Below are 20,740 nucleotides of genomic sequence, written 5' to 3'. Positions count from 1 at the left end.
CAAACAGAAAAAAAAACCAACAAAACACCAGCTCAGATTCATATAAATAATACCCTGGGTTACCGTAAAAATGTACAGTATGACCAGTCAAGACATCAGGCTCTACATAGTTCAAGTAACGCTCCCAGACTTTATAGAATTGGTCTATTTTTGAATGTAATATACATGTCAGGTATTCTAATGGCACCAGATCAAACACCACTCTTTGCCAGCCTTTAATAGTTGGTACTTTGTAATACAATACAGCCTCCGATTATGTTTTGATATTAAGTGTTGTCTTAGGACGCCCAATACAAGAGATACAGGGTCCATATCCAGTTTTAAGTCCAATATATTTTCTATTTCAGATAGCACATTAGACCAATACACCTGCAGTTTACAACATGATCAAAAACAATGAGTTAGGGTACACATTTCTATCTTGCATTTAAGGCACATGGGTGAGAGATTGAAGTCTACGGTTGGGGGATATCTGCATTCTGTGTATAATTTTTAACTGTATTGCTTGGGCGCGATTGCAAACTGAAATTATTGAATACATCCTTCCATTCTTCATCATCAATTATGATGTTTAGCTCCTTCTCCCATGTGCCTTTAAGCTTGTCTAGCCCAACCGGTGGTGTGAAACACAGAGCTTTATGAAATAGGCTTACAGATATCTCTCTTCCTGTTAAAAATAATAATTTATCAATAGGAGAGCTTTCATGGTTCTCAACCAAGGTAGTACTGTACAAGATTAAATGCATTATCTGTAAATAACGAAGGAAGTCATTTCTGGAGATAGAATATCTCTCTATCATTTGTTCAAATGTCATAACCATATTATCAGAGAGTAAGTCCCTCAGTCTATGAACACCATTATCACCCCACTGTTTAAAACCAACATCCACCATCCCAGGCTGGAAATCCGGATTATTCACAATAGAGGTGAAAACAGATGTTAACTTTGACTTTCCTTTGAGTCTTCACACTACTTGCCATGCCTTTAATTTGACCTTTTAAACGGTTTATGTCCTTCTGTGTTGTGGCTCTGTTGTCGCCACCTCATCTCTCATTAATTATTGAGAGTTTTTTTTTTTCAACTTTTTTTATTGGGTTTTGCAGATGTATACAATTATATCAAAACATTTTGCAAATTAAGCACACATTTTTCTTTTAGGAAAAAACAACAGAAAAATACAGTGGTCACTTACGTATTGCAGCATACCCGAACAACCTACATAAAACTAGAACCACAATAAAAAAAACAAATAAATAAAATAAATAAAACTAAGACAGAAATGGACAATTGCAAAAAAACAAAAAAAAAAACAAAAAAAAAAACAAAATATATATATATAAAAAATTGTAATGAGAATTATTAATTAAATAATAATAATAATAATAAATAAAAAAAAAAAGGCACAGGCACATCAGTCAGGGAATAGTGAATTGCAATAGATAATTATTGAGAGTTTTATGAAGTGTAAAACAGCGTAAATGTTATGTGGTGAAAATGTGGCATACAGAGCCATCAGTGATATACCCACATTATTATTATTTATATGTTTAATATTACTTGAATTAAGTATAAAACTTATGAGTGTGTTGAAGATTGTCTGTGTTTGATAGGAAAAGGTTCGTTTATTGACAAATGTGGTGATGCAGTGTCCAACTCTCACCAGCAGAGGGCGCTGCACTGATGTTCGGGGATAAATGAAGTCTCGCGAGATTGCACGAGAACGAGAACACACTTGACTGTGAAGACGTGTGCAGCGTAACGAGGATAAGTAATACTTATTTTTTGCTGTTTGCAGGTAAGAATGGAGAGTTATAATCGTGTACTTGATGGGTGAATGTGTAATGTGTGAGTTTATGCTTAGATTTTATGTTTGTATTGTTGATAAACGTAAACCTAACGGAATCAGCCGGTGGGGCTCGTTGCCTAGCAACCGCGTAAGGCGGGAAAGAGCTCTGAGCCCGGACTGCTGGAATAGAGTTCATAGATGAATCAATAAGTTCAGATAGACACAGAACTGATATTAAATGTAGAGTTCATAGATGAATCAATAAGTTCAGATAGACACAGAACTGATATTAAATGTAGAGTTCATAGATGAATCAATAAGTTCAGATAGACACAGAACTGATATTAAATGTAGAGTTCATAGATGAATCAATAAGTTCAGATAGACACAGAACTGATATTAAATGTAGAGTTCATACATGAATCAATAAGTTCAGATAGACACAGAACTGATATTAAATGTACAAGATGAGACGACTGATCTGGAAATACAACGTACCGGTCATGATTATTATCACATTACAGCACAATAGCATCAACGTCATGAAGGAAATAACGGCAGATGTGTGTTGATTCCTCAGTAAAGTAGCAACATTATTAGTGCAGTTATGGAGGGTTTTTAGTACCAATACTTGACTAAAGTGACAGCACTCTTGCAGGGTTCTGGGCTCGTCAGCATCTTCAGCAGGATGTCAGAAACAGAAACATGGACTGTTGCTGTCGAGGACCTAAAGGCCAGTTGGAGTTTCTACGACGGCTCATTCACCACTTTACCACCATGGAAGACGGGAGGATGCTCTTCCTCTTCAAACGGTGAGAAAAACGCTTTTTCTTCCTGTGTGCAGTCACTGAACTGCCCATTTAGCAACATGTTATTGTTGATGTGATTATTGTCCTTTGTTGCTTTGATTAAGCAGCACGTGAGTCCACTGAAGTTATTGTTTACTGTTGTTTATGTGGAAAAATGAGCCCCACGGGTTGTTGTGAGGCTGAATAATGATCATTTACATTATTATTATTATTATTATTAATATTATTATTATTATTATTATTATTATTATCATTATTATTATTATTATTATTATTACAGTTATTTAAGCTATTATTATTATTGTTGTTGTTGTTGTTGTTGTTGTTGTTGTTGTTGTTATTATTATTAGTATTATCATATATATACAGGATGAGGAAAAGGTAAAAGCATTTGTGTTTCCCAGACTGATATATCAAAGGTGGTTGCATACATTCATGAGATGTTTAAGGTGTGTGTGTGTGTGTGTGTGTGTGTGTGTGTGTGTGTGTGTGTGTGTGTGTGCGCTACGTCTCACCCAGCAACCACTGCATCTATAGATATCTAAACATCCGTCTCTAAACTGAGACCCTTTCGGTTCCAAATTAACACCAAACATTTATGGAAAGCGACTAACTTTGTTTTTCTTGGCCACGCTGGTGCGTCTAACAGGACTTCTCATGCCCTGACCAGAGTTCAGAGAACGACACCATGATAAGAAGCCAGTTAAGGCGGTTAAAGTGAGCACTGATAAGTTAAAGTGGTTCTGATCCACACACCTGTTCTGTATTTGAAATAGTTACCGGTGCGCTTTAGGCGTCCAGTAGAAGGATGACAGAGAGAATTACAGAAGTGGACGATGAGACTGCAACCAGTTGTAAAACATAGTATATTGTGGAATTTGCTCATATCTGGGCCGCTCGGTGGCGCAGTGGGTTAAGCGGCGGCTCATATACTGAGGCTACAGTCCTCCTGCAGCGGTCGCGGGTTCGAATCCAGCCCGCGCACCTTTGCTGCGTGTCTTCCCCGTTCTCTCTCTCTACCCCTTTCCAGTCTGCATCTCAATAAAGGGCCACTAGAGCCCAAAAAAATCTTAAAAAAAAAAAAAAAAAAAAGAATTTGCTCATATCTGAGTCGGGGTGCCATCAATGTTACGGTCTGATAAAAGTGGAGGTAATGCAGATGGAGCGGCACTCCTGACCCTCAGCAGAGACGCTGACAGCAACTGTCAGTGTGGAGAGACGTCCATGAGTTTGTTCACTGGAAGATCAGGGAACGTTTATTAGTCGGTGAAGTCCATCTTCAAGTCCTGCAGCAGATCTCCTTTCCACAAATACAGAGAAACCTCAACTCTGTCAGAGATGCAGGAAACTTTCACGTCTCAGAACTGAAAGGAATCAATGGAAAAAATTAGCCTCACGGGTTGTTGTGAGGCTGAATAATGATCATTTACATGTAGTATTATTATTATTATTATTATTATTATTATTATAAAGGATGTGGAAAAGGTAAAAGCATTTGTAGAGAAAACCTCAACTCTGTCAGAGATGCAGGAAACTTTCACGTCTCAGAACTGAAAGGAATCAATCGCCATGATGACTCTGGACAAGGAGCTATTGAGGATCCTACAGAGGATAAAGAAACATTTAACGTTAGTGTTGAAGCTTTGTCAGCCTAGGGAGTTCCTTTACTACAGGTGTTTCAGTCATATGGGCGTGGTTTGAGTGCACGCTTCAGCAGAACACTATTTGGATCCATATAGAGGAGTAGAAAAAGAACAAATGCCTCAAATGTAAAACTAAATGACAATCTTAATGTGTTTCAAATAAACTGCTGATATTGCATATCATGCCGTAATGTCAATTCTTTATGCATTACTTCTATGTTGCTTTTCATATATGCCTATATAAATATACACAAAAGGATTTGAAACTGTCTTTCCTCTGCTAACTTAAGGTGAATTATTAATATATCCTGATGGGAGTCACTTGTATAATTATTGCACAAACTTCTTTCTATTAAAATGCATACAATATGATAGGTGGGGGGGACACACATTTGAGAAAGAGAACACAGCTGATCATCATAGTCTAATTTTAGTCTGCATGTACTATTATTATTATGCATCCGTTTGCCCAATTAATACATGCAGTAACCTACAGTTGTCATTGCTGTACACTATTATTATTATTAAGTCTTACTCTAATACATTTTACACTGTGACATGTTATAATATTGGGCGAAATATATACTATAATGTAACCAGACTACAATTATAGTACATGCATTGATGCATTTAATGAGTTGTTTTTTCTTATTGTTTGTTACACCAATATGCCCATTTAAAGTTTAAATACCAGCTGTAGAGATTAAATTAACGTAAATTATGAATTACAATGACTATCAAACAATTAGTTTGGGTGACACTACAACGTAGTATGGTGTCTACCGCAGGTTTAACTTTTGTGTTAAGAAAACCTTTTATAAATAAAACAACTTTTCATGTTAGGGACTCGCTAGCATGTTGCTGACGCTCCACGGCTAACAACGAGAACGCGCATCAGACAGTGTGTGACGTAGGACGTAACTCCGCCCTATGACTGAAACACCTGTAGTAAAGGGACTCCCGTCAGCCTATTTCAAACGTTTTATTCCTAAAATCCTGACCATTGGAAGCTCAGGAGATGTTGGCTAATGTTCAAGCATCCCATTTGACACATTCATTCCTCTGAGGTCCCTGAGGATAAACACCTAAAGATGACTAGATCATCACCTGATAACAGACGGACCTTTATCTTACCGTTTTAATGGACATCAAAACTCTGTCTTCTCATCTTTGTCTTAAATGTTTGGTGTCCAAGAAATCGGAGGAAAACCGAAGCTTTGAAAGTTATGGTTAGAAACATGGATGAGAAGCTCTTCCCCGCCTCCTCAGCCAGCGTTGATCTGTGTTGCAGCAGAAAAGAGTCGTTGAGATGTTTAGTACATCAATGTTTGGACGACACGTACAAGTGTTTTCTCTTTCAGTCCTGACTGAGCAACAGGCCTTCAGGAACTTTTTCATCATTGTTGTACAATCAACCCTAAATATCTTAAGTGTTGTGTCAACAAATGTTGACCTCAAGACCAAGAGAGATGGTGCAGGTTTGGTGAACAATCACACGACTGATTTCAAACTTAGACTTACGGCAGACGTGTATTTGAAATCCTCCGTCACGACCTTGTCAACTTCTATTGTTGATGAAAACCTTTCTCAATCCAAACTTCTGAACCTAAACATCAAAACTTTACAGTTTCTGTAAATGAAAGTGATGTTTGGGAATAAAACAAGTGACAGATTCTACACAACGTTGTACGACTGAAGCCCCTAAAACAGGTCCAACGACGTCCCGACCTGGTCTGATAGTTGTTTCTCATCGTTCTGCCTGCAGTCCCACGTTATGGTCACATGACTTTAACTGATTTTGAAAAGATTGATTTGAAATGAGCTTCTTTACAAAACAAATACATTTACACAAACAAATGTGTTTTTGGAAAAATCTCTGAACACTCACGACCACCAGGGGGCGACCACGCTCTCTCTCTTAACAGCAGTCACGTGGTTTCTTGTAACTGCAGGGAGGAAGTGCAGCTCTGATTCTAACTGATAAAAGTATTCAGAGTTCAGACTCCATGTTGATGTGGACGGAGCAGCAGAGGAGACCAGGTTAGTGTTGGTTCAGTCTTCTTCTGCTGTTTAAATGTCATTTCTGTGGTTCTGGTTGGAGTCCAGCTGAGGGGTGAAGTGAGATCTGAGGTTTGGGTTCAGGTGGAAACACATAACAGAAGTATAGAAGGTCCTCATAAGGACAGCTGGACAGGCATGTGTGTGCTGAACTTTTTGTCTCTGAACATTTCCTGTTGTGGTGGTTTCTGTTATATCTACATTTTAACAGGTCAGTAAACTGTATTTATACGATGATTCAGTCTCATGAAGTTGATTTAATGTACAAAGATCTCAGGGAAAGTGTTACTTTGGGTATTTGGTGACTTAAAAAGACTTAAATCTTGTTTTTCTGCTGGTGACATCGTCTCCACAGACAGATGTGTCACGTTCTCAGAGGTTCTCCACGCTGGAAATAACTTTCATCAGATTTGATTGAATTTTTTCCCAAAACTTTGCTGCATTATTGTGACCATACAGATAAATGTAATGTGACGATTTCAGAACAGTTTATATTTAAAAGCTGAATATTGTTTCTGCTGAAAGGATTAGTTTTCTGGAGACCAGGTTCAGATCCCGTCCTTCACTTTGAAAGTCTGATCCAACATATTTTATTAACAGATGAATTCCTGATTCTGTCAGACGACTAAAGTCACGGATGTAAAAAAAGAAAAGACGAGACAGTGATGGTGCAGTGTGTGTAGTGTGGTGATCAATGCAGTGTATATGTGTCACTAGCATGTATGTAAATGAATATGTTGCAATAAAAGGACATATGGAAACAAGGTGTGTGTGTGTGTGTGTGTGTGTGTGTGTGTGTGTGTGTGTGTTATGTCTCAACCAGCAACAAATGCATCTATAAATATCTAAACGTCTCTAAACTGAGACCCTTTCTGTTCCAAAAATCTGTTCAGCTATTTCAATTTGAACCCGAGCGCAAGGTCAAGGATGAGGACAACACTGAAAACATATCTCAAAACGAGTCAAATGAAGACCAAGAAAGACGGGATGAGGCGAGAGTGGGACAAAATCGATGGTGTCTGTGCAGCAACTGCGTCTCGATGCCAACAGAGAAGGAGAGCGTTTGTTGTCAAGAGCTCATGTTTTTGTCAGCAGCTGTTCACTTTAAGCTATTGTGTGATAAAACGTATTCCAATATCAATAATTTTGGAGATTATTATCATCCACCGCTGTCCTATGCTTTATAAATCATTAGGACAGTGGCGCCGCCAGGATTCAATTTCGTAATAGGCACAGAAACAGTCCGTCCACTGCTCTATACGGCTCATTTCAGGGTCTCACTCGGCCTGAATATTCCACTATCCATTAGGTAGAGTATAGATTGGTTGGCTATTCAGAGTTCAATAAGTATTTCAAAGATCTTTTTTCCTCAAACAAAACTTTGCAGTGACAAATTGGATAACGTGCGCACGGCGCACTACAGATATGGTGACATTATTATGCGCACCTCCACACAGATGCAAACATAAACATTATGGTGTCGGCGCACCCAGAAACACAGATGAAAACACAACTAAAAATGAAGGTGACGGCGCACCAGAAACACAAATTAAAACACAGCTAGACATTAAGGTGACAGCGCACCTACTAAAAAGTAAAAAAAAAAAAAAGTACAGCACCATAAAACATGAACTATAAAAACACCATAAAACTCAGATAGGCTAACAGACCACATGTTTCAACTACTGTAGCAGATAGCCTATGCTACAATACAAACCCCAGCCAGATGTGGCTCCACCAAAATGATCAGAATAGTCATTAAATTAAATAATGATGTTCTTGCCTATTTGAAGCGAAGTCTGCGCCTCCCTGTTTCGTCAAACTCCCGGGCAAGTCCACTCAGCCTCTTGTCTGTCATGGTAACATCAAACGGTGGACCCAGCACGTACCAAAAATAAATACATAAATCCTTCAAAAAAAGGGTACGCACAGTGCGTACAGGATTCCGGCTGGCGGCGCCGCTCCATTAGGATATACATTTGAATGCACTGATAAGATGCACACGACTGATCATTTTTGCAGATCTCCCGTGCATCACAGCACACGAGAACTTTGAGCCAGTTTGCCTGAACCGAGACGTCTTATGGGCTCCCTCGTCAGCCTCCACGGCCGGGAGAGTGCTGCTCATCTATGTTTTAGATACGTGTCGCAGTTAAACAAACGTGGCTTATCTTCCCAGAGCAACCGAACTACACCATCGCCCCCAGAATGCATTGCGCCAGTAAAACATGGCGCCTCCCGCAGGTCAAAATATGTAATAAACATTGTAGATTTTTAAAGCAATTACATTATTTCATGTGTTTCTAACAACATATTTTAGTATAAGAGAACAATTGTGGCTTATTAGGGTCTAAAAGTCTTAATAACCGGGGTTCCTTTTAAATTGATTTCATGACTTAGTCGCGTTATAATAAAGTTTCTGTCTACAGATTCAAAGATGGTCGGTGTTTCTGGTTCATGTCTCTGAATGACTGAAGTCCAGAAGATGGATGATTGTGTGGAGAAAGAGGAGGAGAGACCAGAGTCTCCAGGATCCATCTGTCTGTCTATGAAGAGTGACTGGTCCAAAAATGATCCTCTAAACTTCAGTAAAGAACCTGGACCCTCAGACACAAAGTAAGACAACTGCTGTTAACTGATTCTATGACTCATCATGACTTTATATTTTTTGTTCATGGTGGTTTATTTCATGATTTAGGTTCTTTAAACATCACTTTTTCCTCCTCGTTCCTGTTTTTCCACCACGGAGTCTTCTGTGTTCCTCAACCATGTGGTCCTGCTGGTTCAGAGACCAGAGTTTGGTTCAGGATGAAACCAGCTCTCCAGATCGGTCCAGGAGAGTCTGCAGCAGTTTTAGGACTCTAGTACTCCTTCCTGACATTAAAAATTAATTAGTGAAATATGTTTTACTACTACTACTACTACTACTACTACTACTACTACTACTACTACAACTGCTACCACTGCAAGTTAATAATGTGGGTTATTGCAGGTTTGATTGTAGGTAAAATGTTCAACAAATTGTAATTGTTTTATTTCAACATTTTACAGGTTTTGGAGGGAGGACAGTTTCATGTTAAATCGCTGCACAAAAACTATAAATGGATTCATCTTATTTTGACATCAACAACATAATTTCAGTTCAATTCAGGAAGTGTTGAGTTTGAATCACTGAGATTTTCAGAGGGTCAGGAAGCAGGAATGTCCTAAGATTCCTCATCACTGTGGAAGTTTCCTGCAGAGGAAACATGAGCTCTGATGTCAGGAGGAGAGGAAAGCAGTAATCTGCTCCAGGACTGGATACAGACTAGATCAGGGGTGGAAAATCCTGAAGCAGGAAACATATAACACATGCAGGACTGTGGCTGTCAGGACCAGAGTTGGAGACCCTGCTGTAGATCTTCTTCAGTGCTCATCAGCAATATTATCAGTGACTGATGGGAATTTGTGTTTGCAGAGGTCGGTACCCCAGTCAGAGACCAAAGTCTCCAGGATCCAGCTGTCTGTCTATGAAGAGTGACTGGTCCAAAGATCAACCTCCAAACTTCAGTAAAGAACCTGGACCCTCAGACACAAAGTAAGACAACTGTTGTTAACTGATTCTATGACTCATCATGACTTTATATTTTCTGTCCATGGTGGTTTATTTGATGATTTAGTTTCTTCAAACATCACTTTTTCCTTCTGGTTCCTGTTTTTCCACCACGGAGTCTTATGTGTTCCTCAACCATGTGGTCCTGCTGGTTCAGAGAGCAGAGTTTGGTTCAGGATGAAACCAGTTCTCCAGATCCTACTGATACTAGTACTAGTACTAGTACTACTAGTACTACTACGACTACTGCTACTACTACTACTACTACTACTGATACTACTACTACTATTACTGCTACTAGTACTACTACTACTACTACTACTACTACTATTACTACTACTACTACTGCTACTACTATTACTACTACTAGTACTTCTACTACTACTGCTACTACTACTATTACTACTACTACTACTACCAATGCTACTGCAAGTAATGTTGCTGCTACTACTGCTACTACTAGTACTACTACTAGTACTTCTACTACTACTACTACTACTACTACTACTACTACTACTACTACTACTACTACAACTGCTACCACTGCAAGTTAATAATGTGGGTTATTGCAGGTTTGATTGTAGGTAAAATGTTCAACAAATTGTAATTGTTTTATTTCAACATTTTACAGGTTTTGGAAGGAGGACAGTTTGATGTTAAATCGCTGCACAAAAACTGTAAATGGATTCATCTTATTTTGTCATCAACAAAAGAATTTCAGTTGAATTCAGGAAGTGTTGAGTTTGAATCACTGAGATGTTCAGAAGGTCAGGAAGCAGGAATGTCCTCAGATCCCTCATCCCTGTGGAAGGTTCCTGCAAAGGAAACATGAGCTCTGATGTCAGGAGGAGAGGAAAGCAGTAATCTGCTCCAGGACTGGATACAGACGAGATCAGGGGTGGACAATCCTGAAGCAGGAAACATCTAACACATGCAGGACTGTGGCTGTCAGGACCAGAGTTGGAGACCCTGCTGTAGATCTTCTTCAGTGCTCATCAGCAATATTATCAGTGACTGATGGGAATTTGTGTTTGCAGAGGTCGGTACCGCAGTCAGAGACCAGAGTCTCCAGGATCCAGCTGTCTGTCTATGAAGAGTGACTGGTCCAAAGATCAACCTCCAAACTTCATTAAAGAACCTGGACCCTCAGACACAAAGTAAGACAACTGCTGTTAACTGATTCTATGACTCATCATGACTTTATATTTTCTGTCCATGGTGGTTTATTTGATGATATAGGTTCTTCAAACATCACTCTTTCCTTCTGGTTCCTGTTTTTCCACCACAGAGTCTTCTGTGTTCCTCAACCATGTGGTCCTGCTGGTTCAGAGACCAGAGTTTGGTTCAGGATGAAACCAGCTCTCCAGATCGGTCCAGGAGAGTCTGCAGCAGTTTTAGGACTCTAGTACTCGTTCTTTAAAAACTAATCAGTGACGGATGTTTTGCTAGTTATAAATAGATAGATTCAATAAAAATATAAAAACAACATAAACTTCCATATAATTGCATGTGATTTAGTTTTAATACATTTTTCATTTATAATTGGTCAAGTTTGAACATTGCCCAACAAGGTATTTGACTCCGGTTATGTCGCTCACTGTACCCAGATTTAAAAGTAGCAACAGTAAATAACAAATGTACAGTAAATACACAATGTGGCACTTATTAACATATATACAATTTAAAAAAGTGAAAGGTGCAGCAGTCTTATCACACCTCCTATTGTTCTCTTTCTATATTAATTAACCTTTTATTTCCCGTTACAAATGTAATGCATTAATTAATGTAAAGGTTTGACACAAGTAAAACAGACAGAAGTTGCTGCTTCCTGCTCTCATGTATTAAAAGCAGCCAGCAAGAAACACCCTCCCTCTACTGGACAAACTTGGAATTACATACACCTGCAGACCAAAGTAATCAAATCCCGATTCACCTCCAGTTTAACGGATCACCAGTAAACAATGTTTAAACCTCAAGAAAACGTATCATATAGAAGGGTTTACTACCGTCATACTTTCAGCATGTCACAAACACGTCCTGTTTCATTTTAACACGTACCCGATGCTTGTATTGTAGATAACAGTATCATATCCATGACACTACCAGGAAGTGTAAAACATTATATGCTGTCTGTGTCAAGTCTTAATTAATATCAAGTGGGGGGTAAACAACAACATGGAGACGGACTCAGCGTTCCAGCATCTTCCTCTCTTTAGTCTTCCTCTTCTCAGTCCCGTCACAGCTGAACTGTAGAACCACGTTGAACTCTCCACCTGTCAGATGTATTACTCCACCTCAAATCACACACAAAATACCACAAAATAGTTCTTACAACTAGCACACTTGTATGCAGCTCCCTTTTCTTCTGTAAGCATAAACCATTGGGGCAGTTGTGTTAAATATTAATATAATAACAGACATAAATGAATGTGGTCTTCCAGAAGCATCAGTTTTATTCCCGTCTGGAGGTTGAATTCAAACAGAAAAGCAGCCAGACTTTTACTGTTTCTGAAACCATCTGAGCTTCTGGACACTGTTGACCCATCTGGATGTTTTTCTACGACAGTCAGAAATGACTTTAGTGATGAAGACATGTGTTCACAGAGGGAGGAAGAGGACAGGAGTTCGTGTGGAGGAGCAGCCGTCCTGCTGTCCTTTGTGTCAGGACGTCCTGAAGGATCCAGTCTCCAGCAGCTGTGGACACTGGTTCTGCAGACGCTGCATGAGCTCATATTGGGACCAGTCTGCTCCAGCAGGACCGTCCTCCTGTCCTCAGTGTGGAGAAAGATCCAGAACCAGAGCTGGACTGCAGACAGCCAGTCAGAGCAGAACTGTACGAGGTAAGACTGGACATCTGTCTGCTGATGGACTCATTTCTTTTTTTTTCTTTTTTTTTAACTTGTCTGCACACATATTAATGGTAAATACCATGCTGGTAAGAACTTAAGGCATATATATATATTAGGGGTGTAACGGTATTTGTATTCGTCCCGTCCCGTCACGGTACGGGCGCCACGGTTCGGTGCACGCAGTCATACGGCGAATACGTCTGACTGAGTTAAAAAAAAAAAAAAAAAAAAAAAAAAATCAATCATCGTTTTTTTTTTCTTCCCTTATAAATATCAACAGTCACGTTCCATTACAGACCTAAATGTGTGCTAGTCTGTGCATATCAATAAATATATGTGCAATTCATATATCATCATAAATTGTAGGCTATAATAACGATAAAATGTTCTAATTCTTAATTTACAACTGCCCTGAACGCATCAGGGCCGCGAGCCAGCGCGAATTGGGTGTAAAGCCTGATTTATGGTTCTGCGTTAAATCGACGCAGAGCATACGCCATAGGGTACGTCGTAGTCTACGGCGAGGTTATGCGGCGACGCGCAACCTTCGCCGTAGGCGCTGCGTTGGTGTAACGCGGTACCATAAATCAACCTTAACAGTCACAGTGAAGGAGATTAGCGCTAAAGTTTAAAAGAGGACTAAATTTGTACAAAGTTTTGAATGTTACCCCGTTTTCCACGTTACCTGGATTATTTTGGGTTATGGAAGAGTCAACTACCGTTGGTGAGTCAGTGTAACCTTCTTAAATAATTTCTTTATAATATTGTGGTATTCTTGACCACCTGCCTATTTTAATGTGCTTTGTGTTGTCAACGAGACCGCCGAGTCTATTCTCTGTTATAGAGCTCAGAAATGATGTTATAGACCGCTGTGTCTATATTTATCTAAATAGACTGTGTAATGTTTTTTTTTTTTGTATTTAAGCTGTATCAAAGATGGAACTGAGTCAGTCTGTGACTATCTGAGTTTTCAGCGCCGTGTGTGTGTGTGTGTGTGTGTGTGTGTGTGTGTGTGTGTGTGTTCTTCTGAACAAGTTTGTGTATGGGGGTATTATTGTTCCAATATTATTTGTGTGTGCGTATCTCAATCTGTGTGTGCGTAAAAAGATTTGTGTGTCTGTATTCAGATTTGTGTGTGCGTAAAAAGATTCGTGTGTCTGTATTCAGATTTGTGTGTGCGCAAAAATCAGCCGGTAGCTCTCGATTGGCTGTTTTTGCACACGTGGATTTTGACACAGTTCTGCCGCGGCAAATCTGTAAAAAGATCTGTGTGTAAAACGATTTGTCCGTAACTTTTGTTTTGCCCTGAGCTCGGACTCACAGGCTCACGCCAGGCTACAGTAGCAATGCAGCCTTCACACCACTAGTCGGCGCGTAGCTCTCAGTCAGTACTTTACCTGCAGCAGTTCCATCGGGTTTCTGAACATATTATTAGACATCGTTTGGACTTTTATACTGCATGCAAACACCTGAACCCCATACTTCGGACCTATGTCGGACATTTAGTAATCGGGTTGCATATGGAGTAAGATAACTTCCAAAAAGATGTGTTCATGTTATAACTATTCGTATTCGTAATGATAAACATTTGTATGTAAATAAAAACGTTGTACTCAAAATTCTGCTGTCACGCACATGAGTCTGACAAATTATTAGGTTAAGAGTAAGAAATTAGGTAAGAAATTGACCTTTTACGTCTCATTTATTCATTCACACACGTGACACACTAATATATTTGGGAAACAGTTAGGCACCAAATATAATATATTTAATTTTCTCAGAGGGCAAAAATAAGAACTTTATTTATCCCACATAGGAGTAATTCATTTTATATCAGCTATAGAGAACAAGGTAGTGCTGAAAAAAAAACAATAATCTATCCTCCCTCACAAAAATAAGAATAGAGAAACATATTTTCTCATCAACAAAACAAATTTAAATTTTTTCAAATAACAAAATAACACATTTGAACCATTTTTCAGACAATAAAAGAACTGAAAAAATTGAAGAATTGTTCAAATATGTTATTTTGTTACTTGAAAATTTTTTAATATGTTTATGTAAAATATGCTTTGTTGATGAGAAAATATATTTTTCTTATTTTTGTGGGGGGGGATAGGCTATATATTGTTTTTCGGCACTACCTTGTTCTCTAATATGACATGAATTACTCCTACAGTACGTGGGATCAATAAAGTTCTTATTTTTGCCATCTGAGAAAATTAAATATATTATATTTGGTGCCTAACTGTTTCCCAAATATATTAGTGCGTGTGTGAATGAATAAATGAGACGTAAAAGGTCAATTTCTTACCTAATTTCTTACTCTTACCCTAATAATTTATCAGACTCATGTGCGTGACAGCAGCATTTTGAGTACAACTTTTCTATTTACATACAAATGTTTATCATTATGAATACGAATAGTTATAACATGGACACATCTTTTTGGAAGTTATCTTACTCCATATGCAACCCGATTACTAAATGTCCGACATAGGTCCGAAGTAGATGGGGTTCAGGTGTTTGCATGCAGTATAAAAGTCCAAACGATGTCTAATAATATGTTCAAAACCCCGATGGAACTGCTGCAGGTGAACGTACTGACTGAGAGCTACGCGCCGACTAGTGGTCATGGATCTATTATAAAACGCTAGTGGTGTGAAGGCTGCATTGCTACTGTAGCCTGGCATGAGCCTGTGAGTCCGCGCTCAGGGCAAAGCAAAAGTTACGGACAAATCGTTTTACACACAGATCTTTTTACAGATTTGCCGCGGCAGAACTGTGTCAAAATCCACATGTGCAAAGACAGCCAATCGAGAGCTACCGGCTGATTTTTGCGCACACATAAATATGAATACAGACACACAAATCTTTTTACGCACACACAGATCTTAATACAGACACACAAATCTTTTTACACACACACAAATGTGAATACGGACACACAAATCTTTTTTTACGCACACACAAATCTGAATACAGACACACAAATATTTTTACGCACACACAGATCTGAATACAGACACACAAATCTTTTTACGCACACACAGATTGAGATACGCACACACAAATAATATTGGAACAATAATACCCCCATATTTGTGACTTTACTCTGCTTTCTGCAGCATAGGCCTATAGGCTTGGCTCATAAAAGTGAGAATAAATGTAGTTTGATGGGTAGGATGATGTTGTTGAACGTTAAAATGACTATCATAAGGCCCATGGAGAATGCTCCGCCCCCAGACGGCTCTGCCCATATGCAGCAGTAGAGGAGCCTGGGTTCAAGTATTTATTAAAAGTGCTCGAGCCTCGTTACAATGTCCCATCCCGCGCTCACATAAACCAGTCCGTGGTAAAATTAAAAACACTAATGCACAAGTTAAATGTTTTATTCTATTTATTTTACACTTTAATAAGAGATGCTTTTTAGTTTTGTAGCCAATTGAACAAACTTTAACTTTCAAATGCTATGATCAAAATAAAGGAAGAAAAAACTTGTCTTATACATTTGGGACTTTTTGTATTTTTTTTCCGTTGTACCGAACCCGTACCGAACCATGACCCCTAAACCGAGGTACGTACCGAACCGTGACTTGTGTGTACCGTGACACCCCTAATATATATGCATTGTTAATATATTTATCTCATTAATATATATACGCATACACATACATATATGTACACATACAAACCCAGTTAATTTCCGTGTCCAGACTGGACACGGGCCCGGAGAGAGGGATGGACTCATTTCTGACAACTGGAAAGACTTTTGTTCTGTAGTTTCAGAGTTCTTCTTGTCTTTCAGCAGATGCTGGTCTGCAGGAGGTCCGAGATGAACACAAGACCAGTCTGAGGAGCAGATGTGAACATGTGACTGAAGGAACTGATGAACCAGGAAGTAGAACCGCCCTCAACAGGATCTACACGGAGCTCTTCATCACAGAAGGACTGAGTGAAGAGGTTGATACCCAACATGAGGTGAGGCAGCTGGAGACAGCTTCCAGGATGAAGAGCCTCCATGACGCTCCAATCAGGTGCGAGGACATCTTTAAAGCCTTACCTGACCAACGTGGAGCCATCAGAGTGGTTCTGACCAACGGCGTCGCTGGCGCTGGGAAAACCTTCTCGGTTCAGAAGTTCTCTCTGGACTGGGCCGAGGGCTCGGAGAACCAAGACGTCACCGTGGTGATTCTGCTCTCGTTCAGGGAGCTGCACCTGATCGGAGATGAGCAGCTCAGTCTTCTCAGGCTGATCCAGGTTTTCCATCCATCGTTCCAGAAGCTCACAGCAGAGCAGCTGGCTGCCGGGAAACCGTTGTTCATCTTTGACGGCCTGGATGAAAGCAGACGTTCACTGGACTTCAACAACGGTCCGGTCGTGTCTGACGTCACACAGAGCTCATCGGTCAACGTGCTGCTGACCAACCTCATCCAGGGGAACCTGCTTCCCTCAGCTCTCATCTGGATCACTTCCAGACCTGCAGCAGCCAATCAGATCCCTCAGAAACACGTGGACAGGGTGACAGAAGTACGAGGCTTCACCGACGGCCAGAAGGAGGAATACTTCAGGAGGAGGTTCAGGGATGAAGAGCGGTCCAGCAGCATCGTCTCCCACATGAAGACATCCAGAACCCTCCACATCATGTGTCAACTCCCGGTCTTCTGCTGGATCACTGCTACAGTTCTGGACCACATGTTGAGCACAGAGCAGAGAGGAGAGCTGCCCAAGACCCTGACTGACATGTTCTCCCACTTCCTGCTGGTCCAGACCAAGAGGAAGAGGAACAAGTACCAGGAGGGACATGAGACGAGTCCACAGGAGCTGACTGAGGCTGACAGGGACCTTCTCCTGAAGCTGGGGAGGCTGGCGTTTCAACATCTGGAGAAAGGAAACATCATGTTCTATCAAGAAGACCTGGAGCAGTGTGGTCTTGATGTCCCAGAGGCCTCGGTGTACTCAGGAGTTTGTACCCAGATCTTCAGGAGAGAGTGTGAGGTCTTCCAGAAACCCGTCTACTGCTTTGTTCATCTGAGCATCCAGGAGTTCCTGGCTGCAGTCTACGTGCTGCACTGTTGGTCCACCAGGAACACAGATGTGCTGGAGAACTTCCTGGGAGGAAACTACAGATACTCATCCCTGGATGACTTCCTGAAGAGAGTCATGCAGAAATCCCTGGACAGTAAAAATGGCCACCTGGACCTGTTTGTCCGCTTCCTTCATGGTCTTTCTGTGGAGTCCAACCAGAGACTGTTAGGAGGTCTGCTGGACCAGGGGGAGAACGATCCAGAAACCATCCAGACAGTCATCAACAACCTGAAGCAGATGAACACTATCAGTATCTCTCCTGACAGAAGCATCAACATCTTCCAGTGTCTGATGGAGATGAACGACCTCTCAGTTCATCAGCAGATCCTAGAGTTCCTGAAGTCAGAGAACAGATCAGAGGAGGAACTCTCTGAGATCCAGTGTTCAGCTCTGGCCTACATGCTGCAGATGTCGGAGGAGGTTCTGGATGAGTTGGACCTGAACAAGTACAAGACAACATTGGGGGGTCGACGGAGACTGATTCCAGCTGTGAGGAACTGCAGAAAGGCTCGGTGAGTCCAGATGGATCAATAACACCATCAGTTAGCAGTTCACTTCTTCAAATCTGGTTTTGATCTTGAAAATGAAAACTTTTGAAGTCGGATGTGCTTGTTTTATTCTGGTTCACCTCAAGTCACGTCAACCAGAGGTTCATGTTTCAAACACTTGATCTAGTTCAGTGATTCTTAACCATAGGGCCGCGGCCCACACTTGGGCTGCGAGCGCCACCTAGTGGGCCGCAAAAAGAATTCAGTTTTGTACGTGTGGGCCGCGGGGGCCGCAGGACTGCATAGCAACTCCCGACCAAATGAGGAGAAGAAGACACTCAGCTAGCTGTACGTGTAATAGTAAGAGAAATGGTGTGTCTTTACAGAGAAAATCCTTCATTTTGCACAGAGTAGGTTTAGATCCGCCAGGATCAGGGATCGATTACTTGGGTCTGCGCCCAGAGCGAGCGAGCGAGCGCGGCGTGATCATTTATCCTGTCGCGTCCCCGCGGCCGGGGAGGTTGGTGCCGCTCGGGCGGCTCCGTCGTTACTGGTGAAAGATGGTAGATGTAGATGCGCGGGCTGTCGTGTCTGCTGGACTGGACTGTTCGGGCTTTCGAAAAAGCATCGGAAAGTGACTCTGCTGCAGCGCGACCAGAGAGCTGCGGTGCTGGCTCTGCCCGTCGCAGCTGATCAGGCTCGGATGAAACCCGACACACTGAGTCCTGACAACTTATTAATGTAAATAACTTAAAGTAAAATCAAACTAAGTTTTGTCCTCGCTCTATTTTTAAATAGAATCTTGTATGCCTGCGCGTGTGTGTTGTAAGGCGGCGCTCCGTGTATGTAGACGGCGCTTTACCACACGGCGCGCTGTGTGTGTGTGTTTTAAATCCAGAAATGACACAAAACTGAGGGTGCGCCTTTCCACACGGCGCGCCGTATGGTCGTCAAAATACGGTAATTATCTTGACTATATACAGAGATGAGAAGCGCGTAACAGGTGGAAAGGGAAGTTCAACCAGGAATGGACAGATTCATCCTGTTCAGTCTTCCCACTGGGACAAAACCAGTGTCTCATACGATCAGAGACCGTGGCGTTCAAAGTGCAAAAGTGAAAAGCCACTGAAACAAAACACAAAGTTTTTCATCAAACATATCCACTCAAGTCTGAACTGAAGTCACAAAAAAATAAACTGACCATCTTAAAACATCCTGCCCATGTTTGGGTCCACATACAACTGTGAAGCAGCTTTCTCCACAGTGAACATAATTAAAACTAAATATCGTTCCAGGCTCAACAATGAGCACCTTCTCATGTGCATGAGAACCTGACACCATCCAGCCCAGATTTAAAATCCTGACAGGAGAAATTAGAGCTCAGTTCTCTCACTGAACAGAAAGTGGGGGCATAGGGGACTTCCGGTAATGGCGGCGAGACGAGCAGTCGGATAGTTTCAGAGCTCCCAGAAAGGTCTGAAAATTTCCCCATTTTAGAGGTTTCATTAAGGCTATTTCCACAAAAAATATACGGGGAAATATAACATGAGAAAGAAGGAATTTAACTCTTTTCGCGAAACTATTAAAAGAGACATGAAGGAAGAGCTGGGGGACTTTAGAAAAGAAGTCAACCAGAAGCTGAGTGAGATTGGAGCCGAACTGAAAAACACGGAATCCAGGATGGATGAAGCAGAGAGACGCGTGGCTGAAGTTGAAGAGTGGAGCGCCGCTTCAAAGGATGTGCTGCTGCAAGTCCTGCAGGAGCAAGAACGCATCCAATCTAAATTAACAGACCTAGAAGCGCGCTCACCGAGGAACAACCTGCGCATTTTCGGGGTTCCCGAGGGGGTGGAAGGCGATAATGCCTGTGAGTTTCTGGAGAAGTTTATCAAGTCCGAGTTATCCCTCACAGACATCGATCTTAAAATACAACGCTGTCATAGATCGCTCAGGCCCAAGCCTCCCCCGCAAGCAGCCCCCAGATCCATGATCGCTTGTTTCCTAGTTTATAGGACCAAAGAACTGGTTCTGACCAATGCATGGAAGAAAAAAGTACTCCTTCTCAACGGAAAGAGAGTTTATTTCGACAACGACTACCCGGTTGAAATTATGAAGAAAAGAAAGGAGTTCGCACCGCTGAGGAAGGTGTTAAAAGAAAAAGGACTTAGGTTTCAGACACCGGCACCTGCAAAACTCTGAGTCTTTTATGAAGAAAAAACCATAACTTACAACAACATTGGAGAGGAGAGGGAGGACATGCTGAGGAGGGGGATACTGCCAGCTGATGAAGGATCTAACCAGGATGCAGCAGCCGACAGCGCGCCGCGGACGCGCGCAGCGGCGGCGCCCCGCAGGACACCAGGGGGAAACAGCTGGGAGCTCCGCGGACCCGCGAGACGCCGGAACCGCAACGCGGACATTGAGCG

General features: G+C 41.2%; 1 protein-coding gene across 4 annotated transcripts in view; it reads left to right on the top strand.

Annotated features, from left to right (window-relative positions):
- The first annotated feature begins 2,544 nt into the window (after nt 1-2,544).
- LOC133423122 (protein NLRC3-like) overlaps nt 2,545-20,740 on the top strand; it is a 71,131-nt gene continuing 52,935 nt past the window's right edge. For 2 of the 4 annotated variants that reach the window (XM_061713263.1, XM_061713262.1), the window contains exons 1-7: nt 2,545-2,599; nt 6,192-6,279; nt 8,727-8,913; nt 9,755-9,874; nt 10,927-11,046; nt 12,494-12,729; nt 16,547-18,338. In XM_061713263.1, the coding sequence (XP_061569247.1) occupies nt 8,765-8,913; nt 9,755-9,874; nt 10,927-11,046; nt 12,494-12,729; nt 16,547-18,338 (2,417 nt within the window). In that variant the 5' untranslated portion in view covers nt 2,545-2,599; nt 6,192-6,279; nt 8,727-8,764. The remainder of the gene's footprint in view (nt 2,600-6,191; nt 6,280-8,726; nt 8,914-9,754; nt 9,875-10,926; nt 11,047-12,493; nt 12,730-16,546; nt 18,339-20,740) is intronic. The other 2 variants (XM_061713261.1, XM_061713260.1) reach the window with 2 other exon arrangements.

This window comes from Cololabis saira, chromosome 22 (assembly GCF_033807715.1).
Source record: "Cololabis saira isolate AMF1-May2022 chromosome 22, fColSai1.1, whole genome shotgun sequence".
NCBI lineage: Eukaryota > Metazoa > Chordata > Actinopteri > Beloniformes > Belonidae > Cololabis > Cololabis saira.
Note: the sequence above shows the minus strand (reverse complement) of the source record. Positions and strands in the feature narration are given on the sequence as shown.